General features: G+C 36.4%; 1 protein-coding gene across 1 annotated transcript; it reads right to left on the bottom strand.

Moving 5' to 3' along the window:
- Positions 1 to 1,873: 1,873 nt before the first annotated feature.
- Positions 1,874 to 25,171, bottom strand: EEF1AKMT2 (EEF1A lysine methyltransferase 2). Its single transcript, XM_065894800.1, has 6 exons — positions 25,062 to 25,171; positions 23,955 to 24,020; positions 23,331 to 23,445; positions 8,848 to 8,955; positions 5,588 to 5,804; positions 1,874 to 1,968 (listed from the first exon to the last, which is right to left on the bottom strand). Exons 1-6 carry the CDS (start codon positions 25,169 to 25,171, stop codon positions 1,874 to 1,876), a joined length of 711 nt encoding a protein of 236 aa, XP_065750872.1.
- Positions 25,172 to 25,793: the final 622 nt, after the last annotated feature.

Below are 25,793 nucleotides of genomic sequence, written 5' to 3'. Positions count from 1 at the left end.
AAGCTCTCAGTGAATCCAACCCAATGTCTCAATCTGGTTGCACAGAAGGCCTATTTTGTTCCATCGATGCTTTAAAATAGCATATACATAACAACTCAGAATTCTAAAAAAGTACTTATATACTATTACATATTTAAAATCAAGAAATATTAATGTGAAAAACAACGAAGACAAGATCTCAATAAATTATAAAACACTGATTCTATGGTTTAAGATCCCATGTCTAGTTTATAAAAGCAACACAATTTTACACGTTTAACTCACAGATATTTTAAAGTAATTTCTCACTTTTTACATGTTAAAAATTAAAGCTTTTCCAAAAATGTTATTTGTGTTGAAAGTTTATGTACATGTCTTCAGTTATCTTGTGCAAGGCAGACAGTAATCTTAATGGTTGATTAATGTTGATCTAAATCAAACCACCCTTCTCCTCCCCCTGTCCCCCCACCCCTCCCCGTAACAAAAATGAAAAGAAAAAGTTGTAATGCTAGACTTGCTCAGTACTAGGATAACATTTGCCAAACAAACAAAAATTCTGTTTGTTTTGTAACCCAACAAGCCCCCAAAGCTGAAAATCATAAAAATTATCACTTTTTAAAAACTCATATTGTGACTCCAATATTAAACTATTAGCCCAAATACAAAATGGCACTAAGGATTAATAAAACTTATCTCTTCAAAAACGTTCATAAATAAACTGTTCCTCTTGCTAATCAGCCCCTAACTAGAACACCTTTGTCCCTGTATCCCTGAGGGTGTATATATATAAAACTTACACCACCTCTCACAGAGGAATGACACAGTTTTCAGTTCTTGATGACATAAGTCTTTTAAGACAAGTAGGGAAATGGTGAAAAGTAATGAAGGATGACTCACTATTCTCACAGTCCACTGATCAACAGTCACTAACAGGGAGCTGCAGATCTCCTAAAAATAACTGCCCAACTTCTCTAACAGAATTTTCGATGTACAAGTCCTAGTTCCCCAACTGAACTGTAAATGCCATAAAGGCAGAGACTTAGACCTGGGAGGCAAATACGCTAGAGGAAGAGAACAAGTTTTAGAGTCAGACCCAGAGAAGAATCCTGGCTCTATCCTGTACTAGCTATCTGATATGTAGAAACAAGAATAAGTAATACATGCCTCGAGAAGATATTGAGGGAATTCAACGACTTAGGAAGATAACACAACTTAACCTAGTGCCAGCATATAACAGTATCTCTTAGTTGTCTTTCCTTCTACTATTTATCCCTCACAGTGTGTAGAAGATCATCAGCCACAAAATACAAGCTCAATAAATATTTCTTGATCAACTGATACATTTATCTGATTTTGTTTAATTATACACATAAGGGCTGGGGGATTTTCTCAGGTATTAAATAATTTTTTTAAAAAAAACACTATTCAACTCAAAATATCATACTTACTATGTTTTATAATAGTCTAATAAAACATTAAGAAAGTCGTTTGGCTTATTATTCTGGCCCTGGAATAGCTTGGTCATATCTTCATAAATAGCTATATTCAATTCACCTTTACCAAGGCACAAAAATCAAGAATACATACTATCTGTAAATTCATTTACTGCTTTAAAGTTTTTAACTGTTTAGCAGTTACAGGAAATTTTTTTAAATCAGAAAGAAAAATATTTACGTCTCAAATACAAAAGAAAAATTTTCATTATTCTTGGTTGATCTCTAAAACCAAACTACTTCCACGCTCATGATTTTTTTTACCAACCCATTTTATGTATTCAACATGTGCATCCGGTGTACTTACTAAACATTTATTTGCACTTGCGTTTTCTGTATCAGGTTTACTTTGATGTAGAGCTTCTTTAAAAAAGCTAACTGAATTTGTCCAATGAAAAGTCTCACGTTTTTTGGAAAACCAATGCTGCTACACTGTTTCCAGATCTGCCTCCAAAACTGAACCTGGGTGTCCGCAGCTCTTCAAAAAGTTCAAATCCTGCCAGACAGAAGCAAAATACTTTTATTAGGGACTGAATCCCACAGTTAAGGGATATTTGTATTAACAATGTACTTGTGAACCTTTTACAAAATTACGTGATTCCAAACTCTAAATTGTGACTAAATTTCACTTTATGATCTTCTATCCTATATACTATAGGTGTATATGTGTATACACCCAAAAACACTTTGAAATGAACAAGTAACAGACAAAATCAAACTGGAAAAAAGAGGCTTTCCATCCATCCTGTTTATCATCCCTGTTTATCATCCCTTCAACTCTGCATCTCCAGTGGCCTCCTTTACCATCTAGTTGTAGGAAGCAGATTACCATGTGTTGAGGTCTTACCACGTATCCGGCACTGTTTTGAGTGCTTTATATGCAGTAAGTCAATTAATCCAAATCAGATATATAAAAGCACTTAATACAGAGAAGATAAGTAACATGGAAATAAAAATGAAAAAGTCCTGGAGACGGATGGTGGCAATGGTTGCACAACAATAAGAATGTACTTAATGCCACAGAACTATAAACTTAAAAATGGCTAAATAGTAAATTTTATGTTATATATATTTTACCACAATAAAAAAAGAGTTTGTAACCAAAGATCAAGACCCAAACTGAACTGAACTTGGGAAGGTAAGGAAGTAGTAACTTTCAAAGCAGCACAGGGTGATTTCTTTTTTTTTTTTTAACTTAACATGTATTCAAAAGTCCTGGGTTCAAGTCCCAGCTCTACCACTTACTAGGTGAAAGGTTACTAGATTAAGGTCAATTTACCTTAACCAGAATCCTCAATTTCTATGCAAGGAGGTTACAGGTATCACTGCCTCTATCTAACTTACAGTGATTTTGTGAAGATTAAAATAAGAATATGCGGTGTTCTCCTAGCCTATAAAACAAAATGGAAATTTAATGTTTTATTATTCTGTTTTCAAAAAATAAGACGAATAAGGGTGGAAGGTTGGTTAACTCTAAGTTAACCATGGTTTTCTCTCAGTGATGCGACTATCAGTTTAGGAGAATTCTTTTTCTTTTGGGGGAGAAGGTGCCTGCATTTTCTAAGTTTCCGTGTCTTGAGCTAAAGCTCAAATAACACTTGTAAACAGAAAAAAATGCTTAAATGGATCAACTGGTTTTTTTATACTTTGCTTCATAATTCATATTCTTAATCAAGTTTCACCAAATCTTAACAAATATTAACATACTCATTAAAAACTGATCATAAGAAAACTTTTCCAAAGAAGGCCAGGCCTTTTAAATAATACGATACATTTTAATGCTAAAAAATGGAGCCACTGTGATGGGTACACACCCATATTTGTTTTCTGAAATTTTACATATGCTTAAAATATTTCGTAATAAAAATTCTCAAGAGAAAATGGAGCTGTCTGGGTGAATTTCCTAGGACTAATCTTTTAACTCCCTGGACTAACCCTACAGAATTTAAGTTTTACATTTCAGTAGATAACACATCAAAATGTTGATGTATTATCAACAATACAAAGTGGTTGTATACCAGAGATAGATAACAAATTTTAATTATTTTAATCTATATACTAATGTGTTGGGGTTACTGATATTTTAAAATGTTTTTCATAATGAATCTGATTACTTTTTCAGTAAGATAGGTTTGTGGGTTTTTTTTAATTCACTAGTTGTAAGAAAGTCAAGTTCCTTGGACATCAAATTAGAATATCTTAGTGTCTGCCAAATGATTAAGTAATCCTCACCAAAACAAACGGCAACACAAAATATTTATATAAATAAGGCTACAAAAGAAAAATGAAAAATTCACTTCAATAGATTTATGAACATTTACATTTCAAATTAGGAAAGAAGCAAAGAACCTTAAAAAAATTAGTGAAGCAATCTTTATTCTATGCAAAAGGGACCATGGAAGTCAATCTTAAAAGCTAGTGACAAGGCCCTTGGCAGTGATGCATGGCAGTGTGTTCTGTTAGTGTCCTGTATCTATCTAACTCCAAAAACCATTTTCTAAGAGAAGCATGCCTAGAAAAATATCTTTAATTGTATATAATTATTTCTTTAACATTTCCTGTTGTAACATTTCACTTATTTAAATTCTGCATTAAGCGCTAAAACTGAACAGAAGTTAAAGAATTTATTCAGTAGTTCTCAGACACAGACACATTTTTAATCACTCTTTACAAGGCTAAAGTCTGTTCCTCATTATGAAAGACAGACAAATATGTTTTTGTCTGGTGGTTCCAGGGATAAAAGAGAACACCTGTATTTAAAAACCAGGAAAGGAACTTGCCCTACACAGTGTAACTTTGAGCATTTATTAAAACTGTCAAGCTTCAAGAAGAAAGACTATTGATACGGGGCCTCAATAGTTCTAAAGGAAACAAACTTAACATAGAAGATAATAAAATTAATGACATGAAATAAAAGATAATAAATCACATAATTCTTGTTTTCCAGAGGCAACAGTAATGAAGCTCACATTTCAAGCCTCAAACACTTCAAGTTTGACATTACATAACCTGCCAAAGCCATTGAATGCACACAAAAGGACATGTGTTAAGTGTTCTCCCTCCTACTGCCTATTCCCTTACTACCAAAAAGAAAACAAACTCTGAGATAAAGCACATTCAATACAGTTATAAATTCATTTCCCATTAGCTTGTGACAACTGAGGTTCAAAATTTAACCACAAACTTCGTACCATATCACTTATTAATACTCCATCCTGAAAATTCTTCCCACTCCTTTAAAAATAACAATACTAATCTGAAATGGAGTCTAAGGAAAAAACAAGCAAATATATAGCTACAGATTCTCAAGGTACTTTCCCAGGAAGTCCTGTGCACTGCATGAGTAAAGTGACAGGTGAAATAATCCTTAAACCATGCAAGAAACAGTCTTCCAAAGAGCTCAAAATATTTGTGTATGGATTAAAGATGCTCGATTCTTACAAGATCCCCATTTAGTAGACACAGCACTAATTATACTCTGCTAATGGGGCAAAAAAGGATCCTGTCTTGGCACCAAAATCTTGCAAAAAGTAGAGATTTCCTCAAGAATTAATAGGTAGTAATTCTTCTAAGTTCCTATATTTTGTTTCTGTGCAATGTTAAAAAAGAATATACACTGAAAACAAGAAGAAAAATCCTAAATATATAAATGACCACTAGGCAAGACAAAGTATCTATAAAATGAAAACTCTCATACAAGACTTTAAAAAACACTACTACCATCTGCATTATTACTGTTATTACTAATTACCAGTATATCAGTACATTGAAGTCAGAAACACAATATATGCACTTTCTTTGCTTGATTCCCTAAGTAACAGATTATATAGCTTAAACAAAGAACTTAATTTTTACAGGCTCATAAATTTTAGTACTTAACTGCCAGGATTTTTTAGAAAATTTTACAAAGGACTCTGGATCTCAACCAATATTATTTCTTTGCTCTTTGCATATACAGTTAAAAGTACTACCATGGTTATTAACAAAGAAGAAAAGCAGGCGACTCCCACAAATAGAAAAGTAAAATACTATAACACCATGGGAGAAAAGAAAACCTATTTAAGTGCATTAAACCTGAGGTAAGAACACATTTAAACAACATAACAGCCATTTACCTTCACTGAATTCATTTAGCAACTCTTCCTTGGTCCAATTACATGAGGTTATTAGAAAAAAGCCTTTCACTTTCAACACCCTGGAGAGAGATTTCACATATTGCTTCCTCTTTTCAATTGCATTGTCAGGATTAAGGCTTATGGCATCAAAAGTCCCTTTGTCAATACAAATATGAAATCCAGACAGTTTTGTGGAAGGATTCAAAAAGTCTTCTACCTATATTAAAAATCAATGTCTATGTGAGAACAATTCACACACAATATTTACTGAATTTAAGTAACAATCTGTAAAAAGTTACAGATAAAAAGAGCAATTACTTATGATGGCATTTTACATATAATAAACATTTGCAACTTTATAGCTAACTTTTATGATCCTAAGCAAGACTGACAGTGTTTCCTGGACATTCCAAATCTCTACAAATTTGGAAACAAATCAAAGCCAGGTGTATTGCCTAATAATACCAGCACATAAATGGGGCTCACAAGTCTGGTTTATGAAAAAGTTATTTCTGTCGAAAAAAAGAATATTTGAAATATTTTTTAAAATGACAAAAAAATATCTGGAACTCAAACAAGGCACTTGAAATAAGATGATTTTTAGCTGACATTACTAGCTGTATGACCTGAGGTAAACATGGTAAATCAAAAGTTCTTTTACCTTGACTCAGCAGCTTACAAAGCAACTAATGGATACAATGAATGGCACAAAGCTTAAGAAATTAAAGGACTGTTTAAGCTGCAATTACTTAACTTTATAAATATCATGCACTTCAGATTTTGAAAGTCATGTATCAGCATCTCATTCATTTTCAATAACTTCAATAACTTACTGATACTTTAGAAGCATTTGAAATAGTGATCTGCCTCAACTTCATAAAGTATTCAAAATAATTTGCCAACAAACTTAATTCTGAAAAGCTGCTTTGAAAAAGTAATTAAGCAGTTAGCTCGTGATTATTCATATAAACTTAAAATAATCATAAATAGTGTATTACCTGAAACTCTTATTGTTTGACTTGAAAATGTGTATTGCATGTTTACATACATTTGAACATAGGTTTCCTGCCCCTGCCTCACATCAAAGTATTCATTACACCTGAAGCAAAACAATGACTACCACTCTTAAGAGCGAAGTTTGGAGAAGTTCCTATCCTAAATGCCTATATAAAAGTATTCATTTAGTGGGACTTCCCTGGTGGCGCAGTGGTTAAGAATCTGCCTGCCAATGCAGGGGACCTGGGTTCGAGCCCTGGTCCAGGAGGATCCCACATGCTGTGGAGCAACTAAGCCCATGCGCCACAACTACTGAGCCTGTGCTCTAGAGCCCACGCGAGCCACAGCTACTGAAGCCCGCATGCCTACAGCCCGTGCTCCACAACGAGAAGCCACCACAGTGAGAAGCCCGCGCACTGCAACAAAGAGCAGCCCCCCGCTCACTGCAACTAGAGAAAGCCCGCGCACTGCAACAAAGAGTAGCCCCCCGCTCACTGCAACTAGAGAAAGTCCGTACGCAGCTACGAAGACCCAACACAGCCAAAAATAAATAAATGAATAAATAAAAAATAAATTTATAAAAGAAGTATTCATTTATTCAACAGATATTTCATAGACACCTATTATATGCAGGAACTTTTCAGGCCCTGGGACTGTAACTGCAAACAAAGCAAAAAGGGTCCCTGTATGAGAATATATCTCATATTCTCTAAAAGGAGAGGCAAACAATAAATAAGCTAACCAAATTATTTCAGATAAAGTGCTATGAAGAAAAAAAAAGAATAATGAAGACAGTGAGTGACTGGGAAGGAAATGTTTTGGAAATGGTAGTCAGGCAAGACCTCTTTAAGAAGGCGATATTTGAGCAGAGATCAGAATGCTAAGAATGAGCCAAACAAACTGAGATCTGGGGCAAGAACATTCTAGACAGAGAGCAGCAGGTATAAAGACTGGAGAAAAACAGGGCTGACATGTATCAGGAGCAGAAAGAAGGCCAGTGTGACTGGAGTACTGGTGATAAAGAAGGAAAGAGGTAAGAAACGAGGGGCTTTGTAAGGCTGGGTGGGCATTCAGATCCCATTCTGAATGCAACGGGGAAGCCCTTGGAGGCTTGTGAGCAAGGAAGTGACACAAGCTGATTTATATTTTAAAAACTAACTCTGGGTACCCTGTGGTAATGGACAGCAGGGCGGCAAGAGTGGAAACAGGAAGGCTAAGTAAGAGGCTACTACAGTCATCTAAGTGAGAAATGATGGTGGCTTGGATCTGGGAGGTAGCAGTGGAAATATCAAGAAATGATCACATTCCTGATATACTCTGAAGATAAAACCAACAAAATTGGCTATAGGATTTGTTGTTGTTGTTGGCGCCTTGAGGCTTTCAGGATCCTAGTTCTCCAACCGGGGAGTGAACCCGGACCACAGTAGTAAAAGTGCCAAGTCCTAACCACTGGACTGCCAGGGAATTCCCTGTTATAGGATTTAAAGGGAAGAGTGGGGTAGGGGATGGGAGGTGCGTGAGAAGTTTAAGGAAGAAACCAAGAGTTTCATTTTGGACCAATTAAGAGACTTTTAGCTATCCAAGTGGAACTATAGAATAAGCAGTGTTTATATAATTCTAGAGCTCAAAGGAGAAGCCTGGGATAAAAATATAAATGCAAGAATCATCATCTCGGGCTTCCCTGGTGGCGCAGTCGTTGAGAGTCCACCTGCCGATGCAGGGGACACGGGTTCGTGCCCTGGTCCGGGAAGATCCCACATGCCGCAGAGCAGCTGGGCCCGTGAGCCATGGCCGCTGAGCCTGCGCGTCCGGAGCCTGTGCTCCACAATGGGAGAGGCCACAACAGTGAGAGGCCCGCGCACGGCAAAAAAAAAAAAAGAGTCATCATCTCCTCACAGATCAGAGGGCAAAACATATATTGAGTAATCTTTGGTGGCATTATACTACTTTAGGCATTTACAACTTTTTGATCTAGTTAATCCGAAGTTAGCTATTATGTGTGTGTATTTGCAAAAAAAAAAAAAGAGCGAGAGAAAGAATAAACATACTTGCACACAAGGGAGAGGAGAAAATAACTTTCCCAAACTGACTAGACTGAAAATTTTAATACTGTCACTTAAAAAGTATCATTTTGGATTATTTATGATTGACCCTTACTTTATGAGCTCAAAGATGTCAGCAAATTAATATACTTCAGAAACATTTAAACTTTATAATTTATTACAATTAAAAATAACAATTACAGTAATATAAATAATAGTTACCTTCAACTTAATGTTAGATAAACCTTCTTTCTCTATAATATTTCCAGAAAGCTGTATTGCAGAGGGAGAGTAATCAATTCCAGTAATATTAGAGAAACCAAATTTTGCCTAGGAACAGAGAAATAATGTTATACTTTAGTTTTCAGAAGTTTTAAATACTGTTTTACCTATGAATTATATTATTCCTTTAGGACTGGGGCTGTTTTATTTTTTTAATATATCAAATGACATATACTATCCAATAATCTAAAATGTTTAAATTTTAGTGTAGAATCTAAATAGAAACTAAAAGTTTAAATTTATATAATGTAACAATTTATTCTTTTATAATATTTGATTTCTGTTACAAAAGGAAATTCATTTTCTTAAAGACAACGAGAATATATGTGTATTTCGGCCCTAAAGCAGAAAAATGTAGTATTAACTTCTAATGCTGATATGCTTTAATTCACACAAAAATCTGTCATAGATTTTACTTAACACAATTAAGTTACATGAATAAGTTAAATGCGTATGTAATAAATTCTTGCTTTTAAAATTTTTCCTTCCGTGTACTTATAAATCATGCAATTCTCCACCAACCATGTGATCATTAACCATCTTACATTTGTATAGTATTTTTCGTTTTTGAAATATTTCATACATTCCAATAGACCTTTACAAAAAACCTGTGAGATAAATTGGGCAGGTATTAATACCCCCAAAGAGTTAAAGAAAGCTCACTGGACTTAAGAGGTTTGAGACTAAACCTGCAGTCCAGCTGCTTACTAACGATATTAACCCATCTAAGGGTGTGTGGAGCCTGAGGCAGAAGCATGATGGCCTCTGGTCTTCACCTCTAACTATGCTGAACATTGTAAGACCAATCAGACTAAAGAAAATATCAAAGGAAATCTGAAGAAGAACAGAAGTTGCAAAGTAAAGTGTAGCCTGAAATTCTCTTCCAGCTCTTCACCATTTACTAAATGGTTACTTCCTTCAAAACGACTTAACCTACTCCAACACCATCCATTTAAGACTTATTTAGACTTTTCAACCTTAAGTGACTGATTCCTAATCTAAACTCAATTAACACAACAATCATTTTCCGCAGGGCATTTTGCTCCCTTTGATCATTTTTATTTTTAGTCTTAAGGTCTAATATCCCTTCTTTGATGCCAACCTCCTATTCTTTTAGTGATCTCAAACCATATTCTTCAAGATCTTCATTTTCTCCCAGTTTCCCTCATTTATCAGACCTAGAATGCAGGATGATTCTATTAATTGACTCTTATCAGTTCCTTCTTCTCCAAGCCTGTTTATTCTTCCCTTAGAATTTATAAAAATCATATGTAGATGTTTTAAGTTTCTAGAACAATCATCCTCAAACTACTGCCAACATTTTTCACATTCAATTTCTGGCACTCAGTGAGAAATAAGCAGACATTCAAGGAAATAATAAATGACCAAAAACCAAAGGGAAAAAACTTACATTAGAAAAAGACCCACAGGAGAATCAAAAGAATGATCAGAAACATATTTAAAAAACTGAAATAAATGACAATTTGGAGAATTGTGACAGAGAACTGAAAACTATAACAAACAAACATACAAATAAGAGAATTTTAAAATGCAATGATTAAATTAAGATACTCACGGATGGGCTTGATAGGAGATTGGACACACACACAAAATAGTGAAGTGGAAGAAAAGTCAGAATGCCACTTTAAGCACAGAATGACAGAAGGATGGAAAATTAAAAACAGGAAAGAACATAAAAGACATAATATGGCACAGAGTATAAGATCTAAATATATATAATAGAAGTCTTAGAAAAACAGGAAATAAGAATAGGGCAGAAGAGAAAATGACATATGACTGAGAACTTTCTAATTTTGAAAAAGGATCCCAAGCCACAGATTCAAGAAGCACTATAAACTCAAGGCATGATCAAAGCAAAGATGGTAATAGTATAATATATATCTGACAAAACATGTAATTTATCTTATATACAAATAGTATAATATATCTGATGAAAACCAAAATCAGAAAAATCTCAAAAGCATTCAGGGAGTGGGGTGGGGGATACAATGCGACAGATTACCTGCAAAATACCAACAGTAAGACTGACAGCTGGCAATAAGTCATTAAGAATGGAAGCCAGAAAACAACAAAAGGAAAATGCCAATCTAAAATTATATCCCAGCAAAAAAACCAAAAAAGTGTGTGTGTGTGTGTGTGTGTGTGTGTATCCATCAAAAATGTAGGTGGTCACTGAAAAAGCACCGAATATAAGCAATGATTGTTAGCATGACAAAAATACAGAAAACTAAACATTATGTGTCACATAGGCAAATATACATGACCACCTATTAAATTTACTTGTTTTAAAAAAAAACTGAATTTGATAAAAATCTATGGATCAGAGGTAAAGAAACTTTTTCTTTAAAGGAACAGAGCATACATATTTTACACTTTTCCAGTCATACAATCCCTGTCACAACTACGCAACTCTACTACTGTAGCACATAAGCAGCTACAGACAAAGCTGTATTCCAAGAAATATTTATAAAGACAGGGGAAGCCTAGATTTGACTCATAAACTATAGTTTGCTGACCCTTATTCTAGATTTAACTTCCAACCTACAGAAAACACAGGGGACAGAAAACATGTTAAATAATACTACAGAGATGCAATTAGAAAGTCCACACTGTGGTAAATCACTTGAGACTAATAACCTACCTTCTACAACAAATAAATCACCAAGTTACATAAAGAAAGAGTGTAGGGAGAACTTAAAAGAGCCTTAGGAGACTATCAGCCAACTGCAATATGTGGACTCAATAACAGAATGGAAATGACAGAAGAAAAGTCAGTGAACTTGAAGACACATCAATACTAGTTATCAAATCTAATCAACAGAGAAAAATAATCGGAAAAAAATGAACAGGTCCTAAAGCTTCAGGGACCTGTGGGACAATACAAAGAGGCTTAACGTTGATATTTACAGACTCTCAAAAGGAAAGGAGAATGTGCTTCAGGGGAAAAAAAAAAAAATTGAAAACATCCCAAATTTGGCAAAAGACTTAAGTTCTCAGATTCAAAAAGCTCAGTGAACCCCAAACAGGATAAGGAGAAAGAAATCCAAGCAGCAGTACATCATAATTAAACTGGTAAAAGCTAAAAGACAATGGAAAAAATCTTGAAAGCATCTAGAAAACTGATGCATTACTTACAGGAACACAACAATTCAGATGACTGCAGATTTCTCATCAAAAACTATGGAGGTCACATAACATTTTTAAAGTACTGAAAGAACAGTTAATTCAGAATTCTATATTCAGCAAAAACATCCCTCAGGAATGAAGGTGAGATAAAGACATTCTCAGGTGAAGAAACACTAAGAAAATTTCTTGCCAGGAAAGCTGCTCTAAAATCATTCCTGAAGGAAGTTCTTTAGACAGAAGGTAAATAATACCAAAACAACCAAACAAACAAACTTGGAAGATGAGGAATGAAGAAAAAAGCTGCAAAAGTAAATAACTGTGTTAACATAATTAACTACTATTCTCCTTTGAAAGGAAACATTATAGCATTATCCTACAGGATTTTCAATGTAAAGGTAATATTTAAGACAACTGCAATATAAAGAAGGGAAGATTAAAAAACTCACAGGTGGTTAAGGTTTTCGCATACCACATGGAACGGTAAAACATTGATTCTAAGTAGATTGTGTAAATAAAGTATACATAGTCGTACAGCAACCACTAAAAAAGCCAAAAAGATATAGTCATTACAGCAACCACTAAAGAAACTATACAAAGACATTTATACAATTAGATATATCTAATTAAAATGGAATACTAAGAAATGTCCAAATAAAGCAAAATAAGCAGGAAAGGAGAAAGGGAAGAATGAAAAAACAGAGGTAACAAAGAGAAAAGAAATAATAAAATGGTAGACCTAAATCCAAATGTTCTAAATATACCAATTAAAGGATAGAGATTATTAGAAAGGATAAAAAAACATGACCCAACTATATGCTGGCTACAAGAAACTCACTTCAAATATAATGATATAGGTTGGTTCAAAGAGAAAGAATAGAAAAGGATATACCATGCAAAAACTCATTTTGGCCTGCGTACCACAAAAAAAAAAAGCAAAAACTCATTTTAAAAAGTTGAACTTCACACCCACAAGGATGGTTACAATCAAAAAGATAATAAAAAGCGTTGGTGAGAATATGGAAAAACTGGAACTCACATACAAGTGCGCATGGAAGTGTATAATGGTGTAGCCACTGTGAAAGCAGTCTAGCAATTTCTCAAAAGGTTAAATATACAGTAACCATATGAACCTGGGTATATACCCAAGAGAAATGAAAATATATGTCCATACAAAAACTTATACATGAATTTTCACAGCAGCGTTTTTCATAATAGCCGAAAAGCAGAAACAACTTAAATGTCCATCAGCTGGCGAGTGGATAAACAAAATGTGGTAAACCCATCCAACAGAATATTAATTGGACAAGAGGAAAAAGTATTGATACATGCTACAGTACGGATGAACTTTGAGAACATTATGTTAAATGAAAGAAGCCAGACACAAAAGACTACATATTGATGATTCCATTTATATGAAATGCCCAGAATAGAAAAATCCACAGACACAGAATGTAGATTAGTGGTTGCCAGGGGTTGAAGAGAATGGGGAATAAGGAGTGAACGATAATGAATATAGGGTTTCTTCTTGGGGTGATGAAAATCTTCAGGAATTAAAATAGTGGCGATGGTTGTACAAATTTGTGAATATACTAAAAACCACTTTCAAAGGGTAGATTTTATGGTATGTGGATTATATCTCAATTTTTTTAAAAAGCTGGAGTGGCTTTATTATTAGCATCAAAGTAAAATCAAAGTAAAGAAAACTACCAATGTTAAAGAGGAACATTATACAATAAATGGGTCAATTCATCAATACACAAACACATAAAATCCTAAATGTGTAACCTCTGAACAACAGAGTTTGAAAATACATGTAGCAAAAACTGACAGAAATAAAAGTTAAAATAGACAAATCTACCAATACGGTCAGACACTTCAACATTACTATTTCCATAATTAATAGCACTAATAGATAGAAAATCAGTAAAGGTATAGAAATGAACACCACCATCAAACACCATAAGTCTAGTTAACATATACAGAATACTCTATCCAGTAACAGCAGAATACACATTTTTTTCAAGTGCACATGAAACATTCACCAAGATGGATATATCCTGGATCATAAAACAAAGTAACACATTTAAAAGAATTTAAATCATACAAAGTATGTTCTCTGACATAATTGAATTAGACTAGAAGTCAAAAGCAGAAAGAGAAAAATCCACAACATGTGGAAATTAAACAACAGAATTCTAAATAATCTGGATCAAAGAAGAAAATTAGAGAATTCCCTGGTGGTCCAGTGGTTAGGACTCCACACTTTTCACAGCCAGGGGCCCGGGTTCAATCCCTGGTTAGGGAACTAAGATCCCGCAAGACTCACGGCACAGCCAAAAAAAAGAAGAAAATAAAAATACAGCATATCAAAATGTGTACGGTGCAGGAGCACCTACAGGATAATTTATAGCACTTATATCATTAAATGTTTACATGAGAAAAGAAGGAAAGTCCCAAATCAATAATCTAAGCTTCTACCTTAAGAAGCTAGAAAAAAAGAGCAAGAATAAATTAAAAGCAAAAAGAATGAAAAAATAATAAAATTAAGAGCAGAACCCATTGAAACTGAAACATAAAAGCAATAGAGAAAGTCAATGAAAACAAAAGTAAATTTTTATAAAAGATAGAAAAAATGAATCTCTAGCATCACTATCAAAGAAAAAGAGAGAGAAGACACAAGTTACCAACATTAGGAATGAACAAGGGGATTTCAATACAGACCCAACAGACTTTAAAAGGATAATAAGAGAATACTGTGCAGAACTCTATACACAAAAATTCACAATGGACTAATTCCTCAAAAACCACAAACCACGCGAACTCACTCAAATGAAATAAATAACCTAACTAGGACTGTGACTATTAAAGAAATTTTATTCATATTTTAAACCTTCAGAAAAGAAATCTCCGGGTTAAATGGTTTAATTGCAAATTCTACCAAACACTCAAGAAGAAATAACACTAGTGCTACACAATATCTTAAAAAATTTAAAAAGGAGGGAATTCTTCCCCACTCATTTTATAAGGCCATCAATGCCCTGAGACCAAAACCAAATAAAGATAATACAGGACTGCAGGGGAACTGCAGACCAATATCCCTCAAGAATACAGATGTAGGGAATTCCCTGGCAGTCCAGTGGTTAAGACTTCACCTTCCAATGAAGTGGGTATGGGTTCAATTCCTGGTCGAGCTAAGATCCCACATGCCTAGTGGCCAAAACACCAAAACATAAAACAGAAACAACACTGTAACAAATTCAATAAAGACTTTAAAAATGGTCCACATCAAAAAAATCTCTTTTTAAAATTAATTAATTTATTTATTTGGTTGTGCCAGGTCTTAGTTGTGGCAGGCAGGCCCCTTAGTTGTGGCATGCGAACTCTTAGTTGTGGCATGCATGTGGGATCTAGTTCCCTGACCAGGGATCCAACCCAGGTCCCCTTGCACTGGGAGCACAGAGTCTTATCCACTGCACCACCAGGGAAGTCCCCAAAAAAAAGCTTAAAAAAAATACAGATTTAAAAGTTCTCAACAAAATAGTAACAAGTTGAATCTAGCAATACAGAAACAGAATTATACATTATGACCAAATGGGGCTTATTCCACAAGTGCAATACTGGTTCAATATCTGAAAATCAATTAATATAATCCACCATATTAACAGTCTAAAGAAAAAACACCTCATGATTATATTCACTGATGTAAAAAAATTTTATTTTATTTTATTATTTTTTTAACAAAATTCAAGAAATACATCCTAGAAATACAAGGGAACTTCTTCAACCTGATAAAGGGCATCTAATAAAATCCTGCAGCTAACATCATCCTTAATGGTGAAAAACTGAAGACTTTCTCCCTAAGATGGGAACAAGGCAGGAATGTGCCATCATCAGTCCTAGTCAATACTGTATTGGAAGACCTAGGTAGTGTAATCAGGCAAGAAAAAAAAAGGCATGCATTTTGGAAAGAATGAAATAAAACTGTCCCTATTCACAAATGGCATGACTGTCTACATAGAAAATCCCAGAAAATCCACTTAAACCTCCTAGAACTAATAATACGCAAGATTACAGGATACAAAGGCAACACAAAAATCAACCATATTTCTAGCAATAAACAATTGGAAACTGAATTTCAAAAAGCAATACCATTTTAAATACTCCAAAAACAAATATATAGGTATAAGTCTAAAAAATATGCACAGGATCTGCATGCTGAATGCAAACCAAAAAATGCTGAGGAAAGAAATCCAGGAAGACCTAAATAAATGAAGAGAGACACCATGTTCATAAACTGGAAGACTCAAGATAGTAAAGATGTCGATTCTCCTCAAATCACAGATTTAGCTCAATTTCAATGAAATTTTCAGCATGGATTCTTTTGTAGATATTTACAAACTAATTCTTAAATTTATTTGGAAAGGTAAAGGAACTAGAATGGCCAATACAACATTTGAAAAAGAATAAAGTTGAGAGACTCACACTACCCAACTTTTAAGATTTACTAAAAAGCTACACTAATCAAGATAGCATCCAGAGGATGTCACCATGAATTCTTCCAAACATTTAAGAAAGAAACAAAACTAATCTTACAAAAATCCTCTGAAAAAAATAAAAACAGAGACAAGTCTCATCTCATTTTATTAGACCAGCATAACCTTGATACAAAAACTTTACATTAAAATTGCAAGTAAGCCCAACTGGACAGCCTGCATGCCTCAACGAAAGATCCCGCATGCCGCAACTAAGGCCCTATGCAGCCAAAAATAAAGTAAATAAATAAATATTTTTAAAAATACAATTGCAAGTAAGGAAAATTACTGGCTAATCTCTCTCATGAAGCTATATAATTCCTAAGTAGAATACTACCAAATCAAATCCAACAATATATGAAAAGGATAATACATCACAATCAAACTTGGTTTACTTCAGGAATGGAAATTTGTTATAACATTGAACAATCACTACAATTATCTCAATAAAAATGTCAATTAAAAAAAAAAACTGGGCTTCCCTGGTGGCGCAGTGGTTGAGAGTCCGCCTGCCAATGCAGGGGACACGGGTTCGAGCCCTGGTCCAGGAAGATCCTACATGCCGCAGAGCAACTAAGCCCGTGAGCCACAACTACTGAGCCTGTGCTCTAGAGCCCGTGAGCCGCAACTACTGAGCCTGCGTGCCACAACTACTGAAGCCCACGCACCTAGAGCCCGTGCTCCGCAACAAGCCACCTCAATGAGAAGCCCGCACACCATAACAAAGAGTAGCCTCCGTTCACCGCAACTAGAGAAAGCCCGCACACAACAACAAAGACCCAACGCAGCCAAAAATAAATAAACAAAAAATTTTTTTAAATTGAGGACCCCCACCAAAATCAATCAATTCAACTCTAACAGAATCAAGAAGAAAAATCATCTGATCATATCAATGAATATTAAAGAAAGCAACTGATCAAGTTCAACAACCCAACCATTATGATTAAAAACTCAACAAACTAGAATATAAAGGAACAGCCTCAATCTGGATGACTACCTGTAAAAACCTAGAGCTAACATCATATTTAACAGTGAAATATTAGAAGCTTTCCTCTTCTAATAGGCAATGTTAGAAGGCTATCTGCCTTCACAATTTCTATTCAATGTTGACCTAGAGACTGCACAGCATTTTAATAAACAAAATATTAAGAATGGAATAGAAGAAATACAACTACTATTTACACATGACATTACAGTCTTTATAGAAAATCCAAAAGAATCTATAAAAAAATAACTAGAATTAATGTGTGACTTACTGGATACAAGATCAATATAAAAATCTGTTGTACTTATACATAGCAGCAATAAACTATTAGAAAATAAAATTTAAAAGCATAACAATAATAGTCACAACAACAAAAAAATCAAGGAATCAACCAAGGAAAAATACTGGTTGGCCAAAAAGTTGCTCTGGTTATTTGGGGGTTTTTTAAATATATATATTTTTTTATTTTTGGCTGCGTTGGGTCTTCGTTGCTGTGTGCGGGCTTTCTCTAGTTGCGGTGGGCAGGGGCTACTCTTCATTGTGGTGTGCGGGCTTCTCATTGAGGTGGCTTCTCTTGTTGCGGAGCACGGGCTCTAGGTGCGCGGGCTTCAGTAGTTGTGGCGCGCAGGCTCAGCAGTTGTGGCACACAGGCTTAGTTGCTCCGAGGCATGTGGGATCTTCCCAGACCAGGGCTCGAACCCATGTCCCCTGCACTGGCAGGTGGATTCTTAACCACTGTGCCACCAGGGAAGTCCATGTTTGGTTTTAAGTAAAAATAAGACACATTTTTCATTTTCACCAAGAACTTTATTGAACAATGTATTCATTAACCGAGCAAACTTTTTGGCCAACCCAATATATAAGATCTCTGTACAGAAAATTTCTATACAGACAAAATACTACTGAGAGAAAATTAAGAACTAAATAAATGGAGGAATACATCATGTTCATGGATTCACTTGATACTATAAACATGTAAATCCTCCTCAAACTGATCCATAAATTCAATACAATCCTAATCAAAATCCCAGGGTGGGTTTTGTTTTTTCCCTGAAAAGTGATGATTCTAAAATTTAAATAAATATGCAAAGAGCTAACTAACAACATACAAGACAACAATGGAAAAGCTATCAAAGTCGGAGAACTTACATTAACCAAATGGGGAGACTTGTCCAGTAATTAGGACAACTTGGCATTGGCATAAGGATAAACAAACAGACCCAAAGGAATAGAACAGAGGATCCAGAAACAGACCCAAACACGTACTATTACTGGACTTATGACAGAGGCACCCCTACAGTGCAGTGGGGGAAAGAGCAGACGTTTCAATAAGTGGTGTTGGGTTATCTGAATATTCATAGGTAAAAAAAAAATAAACCTTGACTCTACCTCACAACATACACAGCAATTAATTGGGACCTAAATGTGAAAAGGAAAAGAACAAAGTTTCTAGAAAAACATATAGGAAAATATCATTTTGACTCTGGGTAGGCAGATTTACTACACAATATTCAAAAGCACTAACCATTTTTAAATGATATATTAAACTTTAGTAAAATTAAAGAACTTCTGTTCATCAAAAGACACTATTACAGTGACTTCCCTGGTGGTCCAGCGGTTAAGATTCCAAGCTCCCAATGCAGGGGGCCTGGGTTCGATTCCTGGTCAGGGAACTAGATCCCTCATGCCGCAACTAAAAAGATCCCGCGTGACACAAGGAAACGCGACAAGAAATATCCTGCGTCCTGCAACTAAGACCTGGCGCAGCCAAATAAATAAATAAATAAATTTTTAAAAGATACTATTACAGGGCTTCCCTGGTGGCGCAGTGGTTGAGAGTCCGCCTGCCTTTGCAGGCGACGTGGGTTCATGCCCTGGTCCGGGAAGATCCCACATGCCGTGGAGCGGCTGGGCCCGTGAGGCATGGCCGCTGATCCTGCGCATCCGGAGCCTGTGCTCTGCAACGGGAGAGGCCACAGCAGTGAGAGGCCCGCGTACCGCAAAAAAAAAAAAAAAAAAAAAAAAAAAAAAAAAGATACTATTACAAAAGTGAAGAGACAAGCAACACACCAGATACAAAGGTTATACACACAGAATATATAAAAAACTCCTACAAATCAATAAAAGAAAGGCAACCCAATGTTTAAATAAGCGAAAGCTTGAATAGGCATTTCACAAAAAAGAACAGCCAAATAGACAGCATATGAAAATATGCTCAATATCCTTAGTCATCAGGGAAATGAGAATAAAACCACAAGATACCACTACACACCTACCAGAATCACTGAAATTGGATAAGCTGACAAGAGCAGGTGTTGGCAAGGATGTGGAGCTACTAGAATTCTCACACACTGCCAGTAGGAGTGCAAACTAGTGCAACCAATTTGGAAAACTGTTTGGCAGTATTCATAATAACACAGTGCTGGAAATGAGTCAAATGACCATCAACAGGAGAATGAGCGAATAAATCAATAAATAAATTGTGGTATTTTCATATAGTACAGTACTAACCACAACGAGATGAAGCACTCTAGTGCTACACACAATACGAAAGACCATGGGTAAACCTAACAAAGCCATGCTCAGCAAAAGAAACATATCAAAAAAGTGCATATCCAAAGATACTACACATATCAAGCCAACAAGAGGCAAAACTCAATGAAATGGAAAAAGGATCATCTTTTCAACAAATGACAGATGGAACAATTCAACATTCACATATCAAAAAAAATTAACCCCAACCAGTATCTCAAACCTTCTACAAAAATTAATTCAAAACAAATAATAGATCTAAATGTAAAACTTTAAAACTTTTAGAAGAAAACCTAGAAGACCTATGTGACCTTAAGTTAGGCAAAGAGTTCTTTAATATGAAAACAAAAGCACGATCCACATACGAAGAAATTAATAAATTTGACTTCATAAAAATGAACTTCTGCTCTTCAGAAGGTATTGTTAAAGAGAATGGAAAACAACAAGTGAACAAATGAGAGAAAACATTTGCATATCACATACCTGACAAGGAACTTATATCCACAATACATAAAGAATCCTCAAATCTTAATAAGTAAACAGGCAACCCCATTTAAAAATAGGCCAAAGATGTGAACACACATTTCACCAGATATACAGATGGCAAATGAGCACATGAAAAGGTAATCAAAATCACTAGTCATTAGGAAAATGCTAATTAAAACCACAATGAGAAACCAGTATAGCTGGCATGAAGAATAGCCTAACTTATGATGACAGAAGTCAAAATAATCATTACCTTTAGGAGGGAATGAGTGGGAGGGGACACAAGGGGGCTTCTTCTATGGTGTTAATAATGTTTTATTTGTTGATCAGGTTGGTGAGTTACACACAATTATTCATTTTGTAAAAGCTGTACACTTATGACCTATTCACTTTTCTGAACAGATGTTATACTTTATTCAGTAAGTTCACATTAAAAAAGAAAAAAGCTTCCCAAAGCGACTCCACATCTAGGTAGCTTCACCAGTGAATTCTACCAAACATTTAAGGGAGAAAAAACAATTGTCAACAAACTCTTTCAAAAAATAGATTCTTGTTTAATGATGTCAGCATAACTTGATACCAAACCCTGACAAGGACACTACAAGAAAGGAAAATTACAGGACAATCTCCCTCATGGACAAAGTTGCAAAAATCCTAAACAAAATGTTAACAAACTGAATCCAGTAATATATATATATAAGTTGGGTTTATTCCAGAAATGCACTTAACATTTGAAAATGATCAATGTATTTCACCTACATGAATAAAGGAAAAAATTCATATGGTTACCTCAACAGATACAGGAAAAACACTTAATCAACACCACCACACACCGTGAGCAAAGGAGAAAAACATTTAATCAACAACAACACACACCGTTAGCAAATCTGAAGTCTGATAACAGAGTTATCTACAAAACTAACTTACAAGATAACATCATACCTAACAGTGAAACACTGAACGTATTCTCTGAAAAGGGCGAAAAAGACAAGGATGCCTTCTGTCACCACTTCTTTTCAACATTCTCCCAAAGGTCCCAAACAGTGTAATAAGGGGGGAAAAGTTACAAAGGATTGGAAAGGAAGAAATAAAACTATCACTATTTATAGTTTGCCTAATTATATATGTAGAAAATATAAAAGAATCTATAGTTAAACTATTAGTCTCAAAGGATAAATCATTAACCTCTACAAGTGAGCTATTAGAATCTGAAAGTATCTACAGGTAAACAAGAGTGAATAAATTAAATTGTGGTATAATTGTACAAAGGATTCATATACAGCAACAAAAATGAATGAACTGCTGTGTAGAAGTTGAGTGAATCTCACAGAATGTTGACTGAAAGACACCAGAAAGAACACACTGAAGGCTTCCATTTATATCCAAAACAGACAAATTAATCAATGATGTTAAAACTCCTTGTAGTTGCCTTTAGAAAGGGAGGAGGAGCAATTTAGACGATTAGCAGGGAGTTTAAGGGGGACTTCTAGAGTCTGTAATGTTCTGTTGCTTGATTAGGGTGACAGGTGTGCTCACTTTGTAATAATTCATTGAGCCATACTCTTTTGGTTTGCACACTTTAATGTAGTCATGCTGCACCTCGTTTCAAAAAAATTTATTACAGTTTTTTCTAATCACATTTCACTGCTTCAAACATTTTAATGGCTCCCCACAGACTAAGAGTAAAATCTAAGCTCTTAGGCACGGCATATGGTATGGCTCCTACCTTAAATCTAAACCTCATCTCTGTCTATCTCACACATACACTTTATATTCTAATTTACCAAATTATTTATAGGGCCAGAACCTTCATGCCTTTAGATAATGTTTCCACTTCTTGAAATTCTCTCCCTCTTTACACTCTACCCACACTCAACACAATTTCCACCCAACTTGGATATTAGCTCCTCCAAAACCCTTCTTATCCCTCTTCCCCAAATCACTCCCTTTCCTATACTCAGTATATCTATTATTGCATACATCAAGCTACAGCATTAGCTATTTATGTCTATGTCAGTCTATCCTCTATTGTACTGTGAACAACTCAAGCACAAGGTCTAAATTTTCATACTGCCAGTGCCTACCACAAGGCTTGACAGGTGGTAGTCACTTAGCAAGTTTCACTGTTACGTATATAACCTTACAAGCTGAAACAGTAAAACCATCTAGGATGAAGCCTAAGTCTTACACCTCCTCCACAGCACTTGGCAGAGCAATGATACACTATAGGCATTAACGGTGATGGTTTAGCTAGTAGTAGAACCTGTACCAAAACTCAGTTCCATGGACAAAATGCTCTTTTCAAACCATATGCAAAACACTCTTCAAAAACCATATGCTCACCTAAGAAAAGGGATGTATGTCCTACTGGAAATGTAAAAAAAAAAAATCATCCTTTTATACATACAGATTTCCAGAGTTCTGAGCTAGAAGAAACCAACAGAAACCAACTAGTCAAAATCTTTAGGAAAGAACTGAAGTCCAGAAAAAAAAAGTGGCTTGCTCAAGGTTGAGACAATAGCAAGAAGGGCCAAGACTAGGACTCAGATCCCCTGGTTTCTCACTTAGTGCTTTCTCACAGCCCATGCGGCCTCCCTTTTGTACCATGTGACTTCTCAAGGTAAGTGGTAGGACTGCTTTACTACTTTGGATTTAGATAGCTAGTATCCTCAACTGCAAGATTTTTTTCTTAATTTCATTTTTAAATTTGGTTCTAACACATGAATACTAATAGTACCAACAAGTTCAACCAGGAAAACACCATTTCCAGTTCCAATATCAAGCACTGAAGCATCCAATGGAATCTTGTGTTTCTGCATCCACCTTATTAGTCGAGTCATACTCTCTTCTCCAAACCTATTAGAAACAGAGAATCAGTTAATCAAATAACAGAGGGATAGAGAACAAAGGTTACAACTACATTACACTCAAGCAGCTTATTCAGTTTGCTCAATTAAGTCTTTTTTAGAAGGAAGAAATAACATCTGTAACTGCTTAATCTTCATCTATACTATTATTTAGAAGAAAACACCCCCAAGAATAGAACAGAATAGATAAGGTTGGTATGTTACTTATTAATGTTTCTCTACATCAGCATTAACACTTGTACATGTTGGTGGCTCAAAAGTGCATTGCTTATTGAAAAAGGAGTTATAAAATAAGGGTTATTTCCTAATACTGTCATCAAATTTAAATCTGGGCCATTAAAAGAGAAAAGAGACAGATTCTTTCAATCTACCCACCAAAGCCAGAATCAGTCCAAGGTTCCCAAGATTTCTAGGGTTTCTCTGGGATAAGCACTTAAAAGACACACACACACCTACACAATCTTCTGGATCATGATCCCACTACTTTTTCTAACTTACCAGATTTCTCCTGTATCTCCATATTCTTGGAAAGTTTGCAGTTCTCTCTCATAGACAGTATCCCAGCTATATGAATAATCAAATGCAAAGCAAATTATTCAATTAAACTGTATTATGAATTAAAGGTATATTTCTAATACATTACTGGGATAGTTATGACAAATTTAAAACATTATTAGTGTTGACAAGTGCACACCGCTCAATCTTTTAACATCCTTGTGTTAAAAGAATGAAAGAAAGAATAAGTTTATACATGTAAAGCACTTACAACAATGCCTGACATTTAAAACGGTGTATGTTTTAGCTTAAAAAATACAAAGACGTATCTGTCCAAGGATCCCTAAGTCCCAAACACAAATCCAAAACTTGACTGTAAAGGCATAGTGTCATTACAGCACTTTTCAGTCTAAAATGTAAAGACACAAGAATTTTCTACCAATTAGGTGGTTACTCACAATGGAATTCGCCAAAAATAAGCTCCGCTTAAAGGTTGTTTTAAGACTTACTCTCACTCCTTTTAAGGACTCCCCCTCCATCAATTGCCGTCTCTTCCTATTTCATGTCTATAGAAACCCTTCTCCCCCTCCAAGTTACCTCTCATTCTTACCTTTCCCCACAGTCATTCATTCATCCCTCTATTAATCCATTAAATAATTGCTGAACGTCTGCTTAGGTCAGACCACTTTCTCCTACTCCAAGATGCCCACTATCTCCTCGCTCCCTCCTTAGACCATCCCCCCCACTCCCACCCCTTCCAGCTTCCACGTCCCTGCCCTCGTCCCCTTAACCTTTTCAGCTTCCCAGCCGAGCAGCCTCCTACCCTCGCCCACCAGCCGTTGTCAGCCCCGCCCACTTTCACCCCACGGGCCCCTTAGACGTCAACCCCTTGAAAAGCCTATTTACAGCCGCCAGTGTAGTCCCTCGGGATTCCATCCCTACGAGCCCCCCCCCCGACCCTCGTCCAAGGCGGCCCTTTAGGCTTCCTCCCGTCACGCCCCCTAAGCTCTCCCCATCTTCCGGGGCCGCCTAGGCCCCATCTCTCCTTCCCCTCCTGCAGCCCAGTCAGGGCAGCGCCGCTCACCCTCCCCTACCCTGCGCCACACTCACTGCTCTCGGGTGCCCAGCGCAGACGGGGCGAAGCCATCCCCTCGGGGACTGCCCCCTCGAGACCGCACCGCGGCCCCAGCGCCGCCGTCGTCGTCCGCGCCCTCGCTCATCGCGCTCCTTGCCCCGGAGGGCCTTTGGGGCCGCCATAGAGACGTGGCGCGGGCAGAGCGGACGGGCGGGCTGGCGCCTCTAGGAGGCGGGAGTCGGCCCTCTCTACTGCTCCCGGCCCCGGCGGGGGTCCGCAGTCCGGCGCTTTTCCTGCAGCCACCCTGGTCCAGAGTCCCGGATCCCAAAGCCCAGAGTGGGCGGGGCGGGGCCTCGCCTCGGTCCCCACTCTCCCTCCAACCAGCGTCAGATGCACCCCCTTCTTCGAGGTGCCCGCCTAAGCACCATTATATTTGGGGACTGCTGTTCCTAAGGGACTGTTCAAGGTATTGCATTTTGGAAAAAGGCTGGCGGTGGGGGAGCCACACTAAATACCTAAGCCGACACTGCTCAACCCAAAAGTACAAATCACCTCATCTCTCCACGTCGTGGGCAGATCTGAGAAATGGGTGGGACAGTCCATCGCATTATTTGGCTTTCCTGCCCAAGGCTAATTTCATTTGCGGCTGGCATTACGCCTTGAAGATAGCACTCTGGCCTCTTCTGACTTGACGTCACTGGTGGACGAGGGAACTTATGCCCAGTGAAATGAATGCCTTACGACACCCGCCGCCCTCCCAAGTAAGC

The sequence above is a fragment of the Phocoena phocoena genome, chromosome 16, assembly GCF_963924675.1.
Source record: "Phocoena phocoena chromosome 16, mPhoPho1.1, whole genome shotgun sequence".
Taxonomy (NCBI): domain Eukaryota; kingdom Metazoa; phylum Chordata; class Mammalia; order Artiodactyla; family Phocoenidae; genus Phocoena; species Phocoena phocoena.
This window is presented reverse-complemented; position numbering and strand designations above follow the sequence as displayed.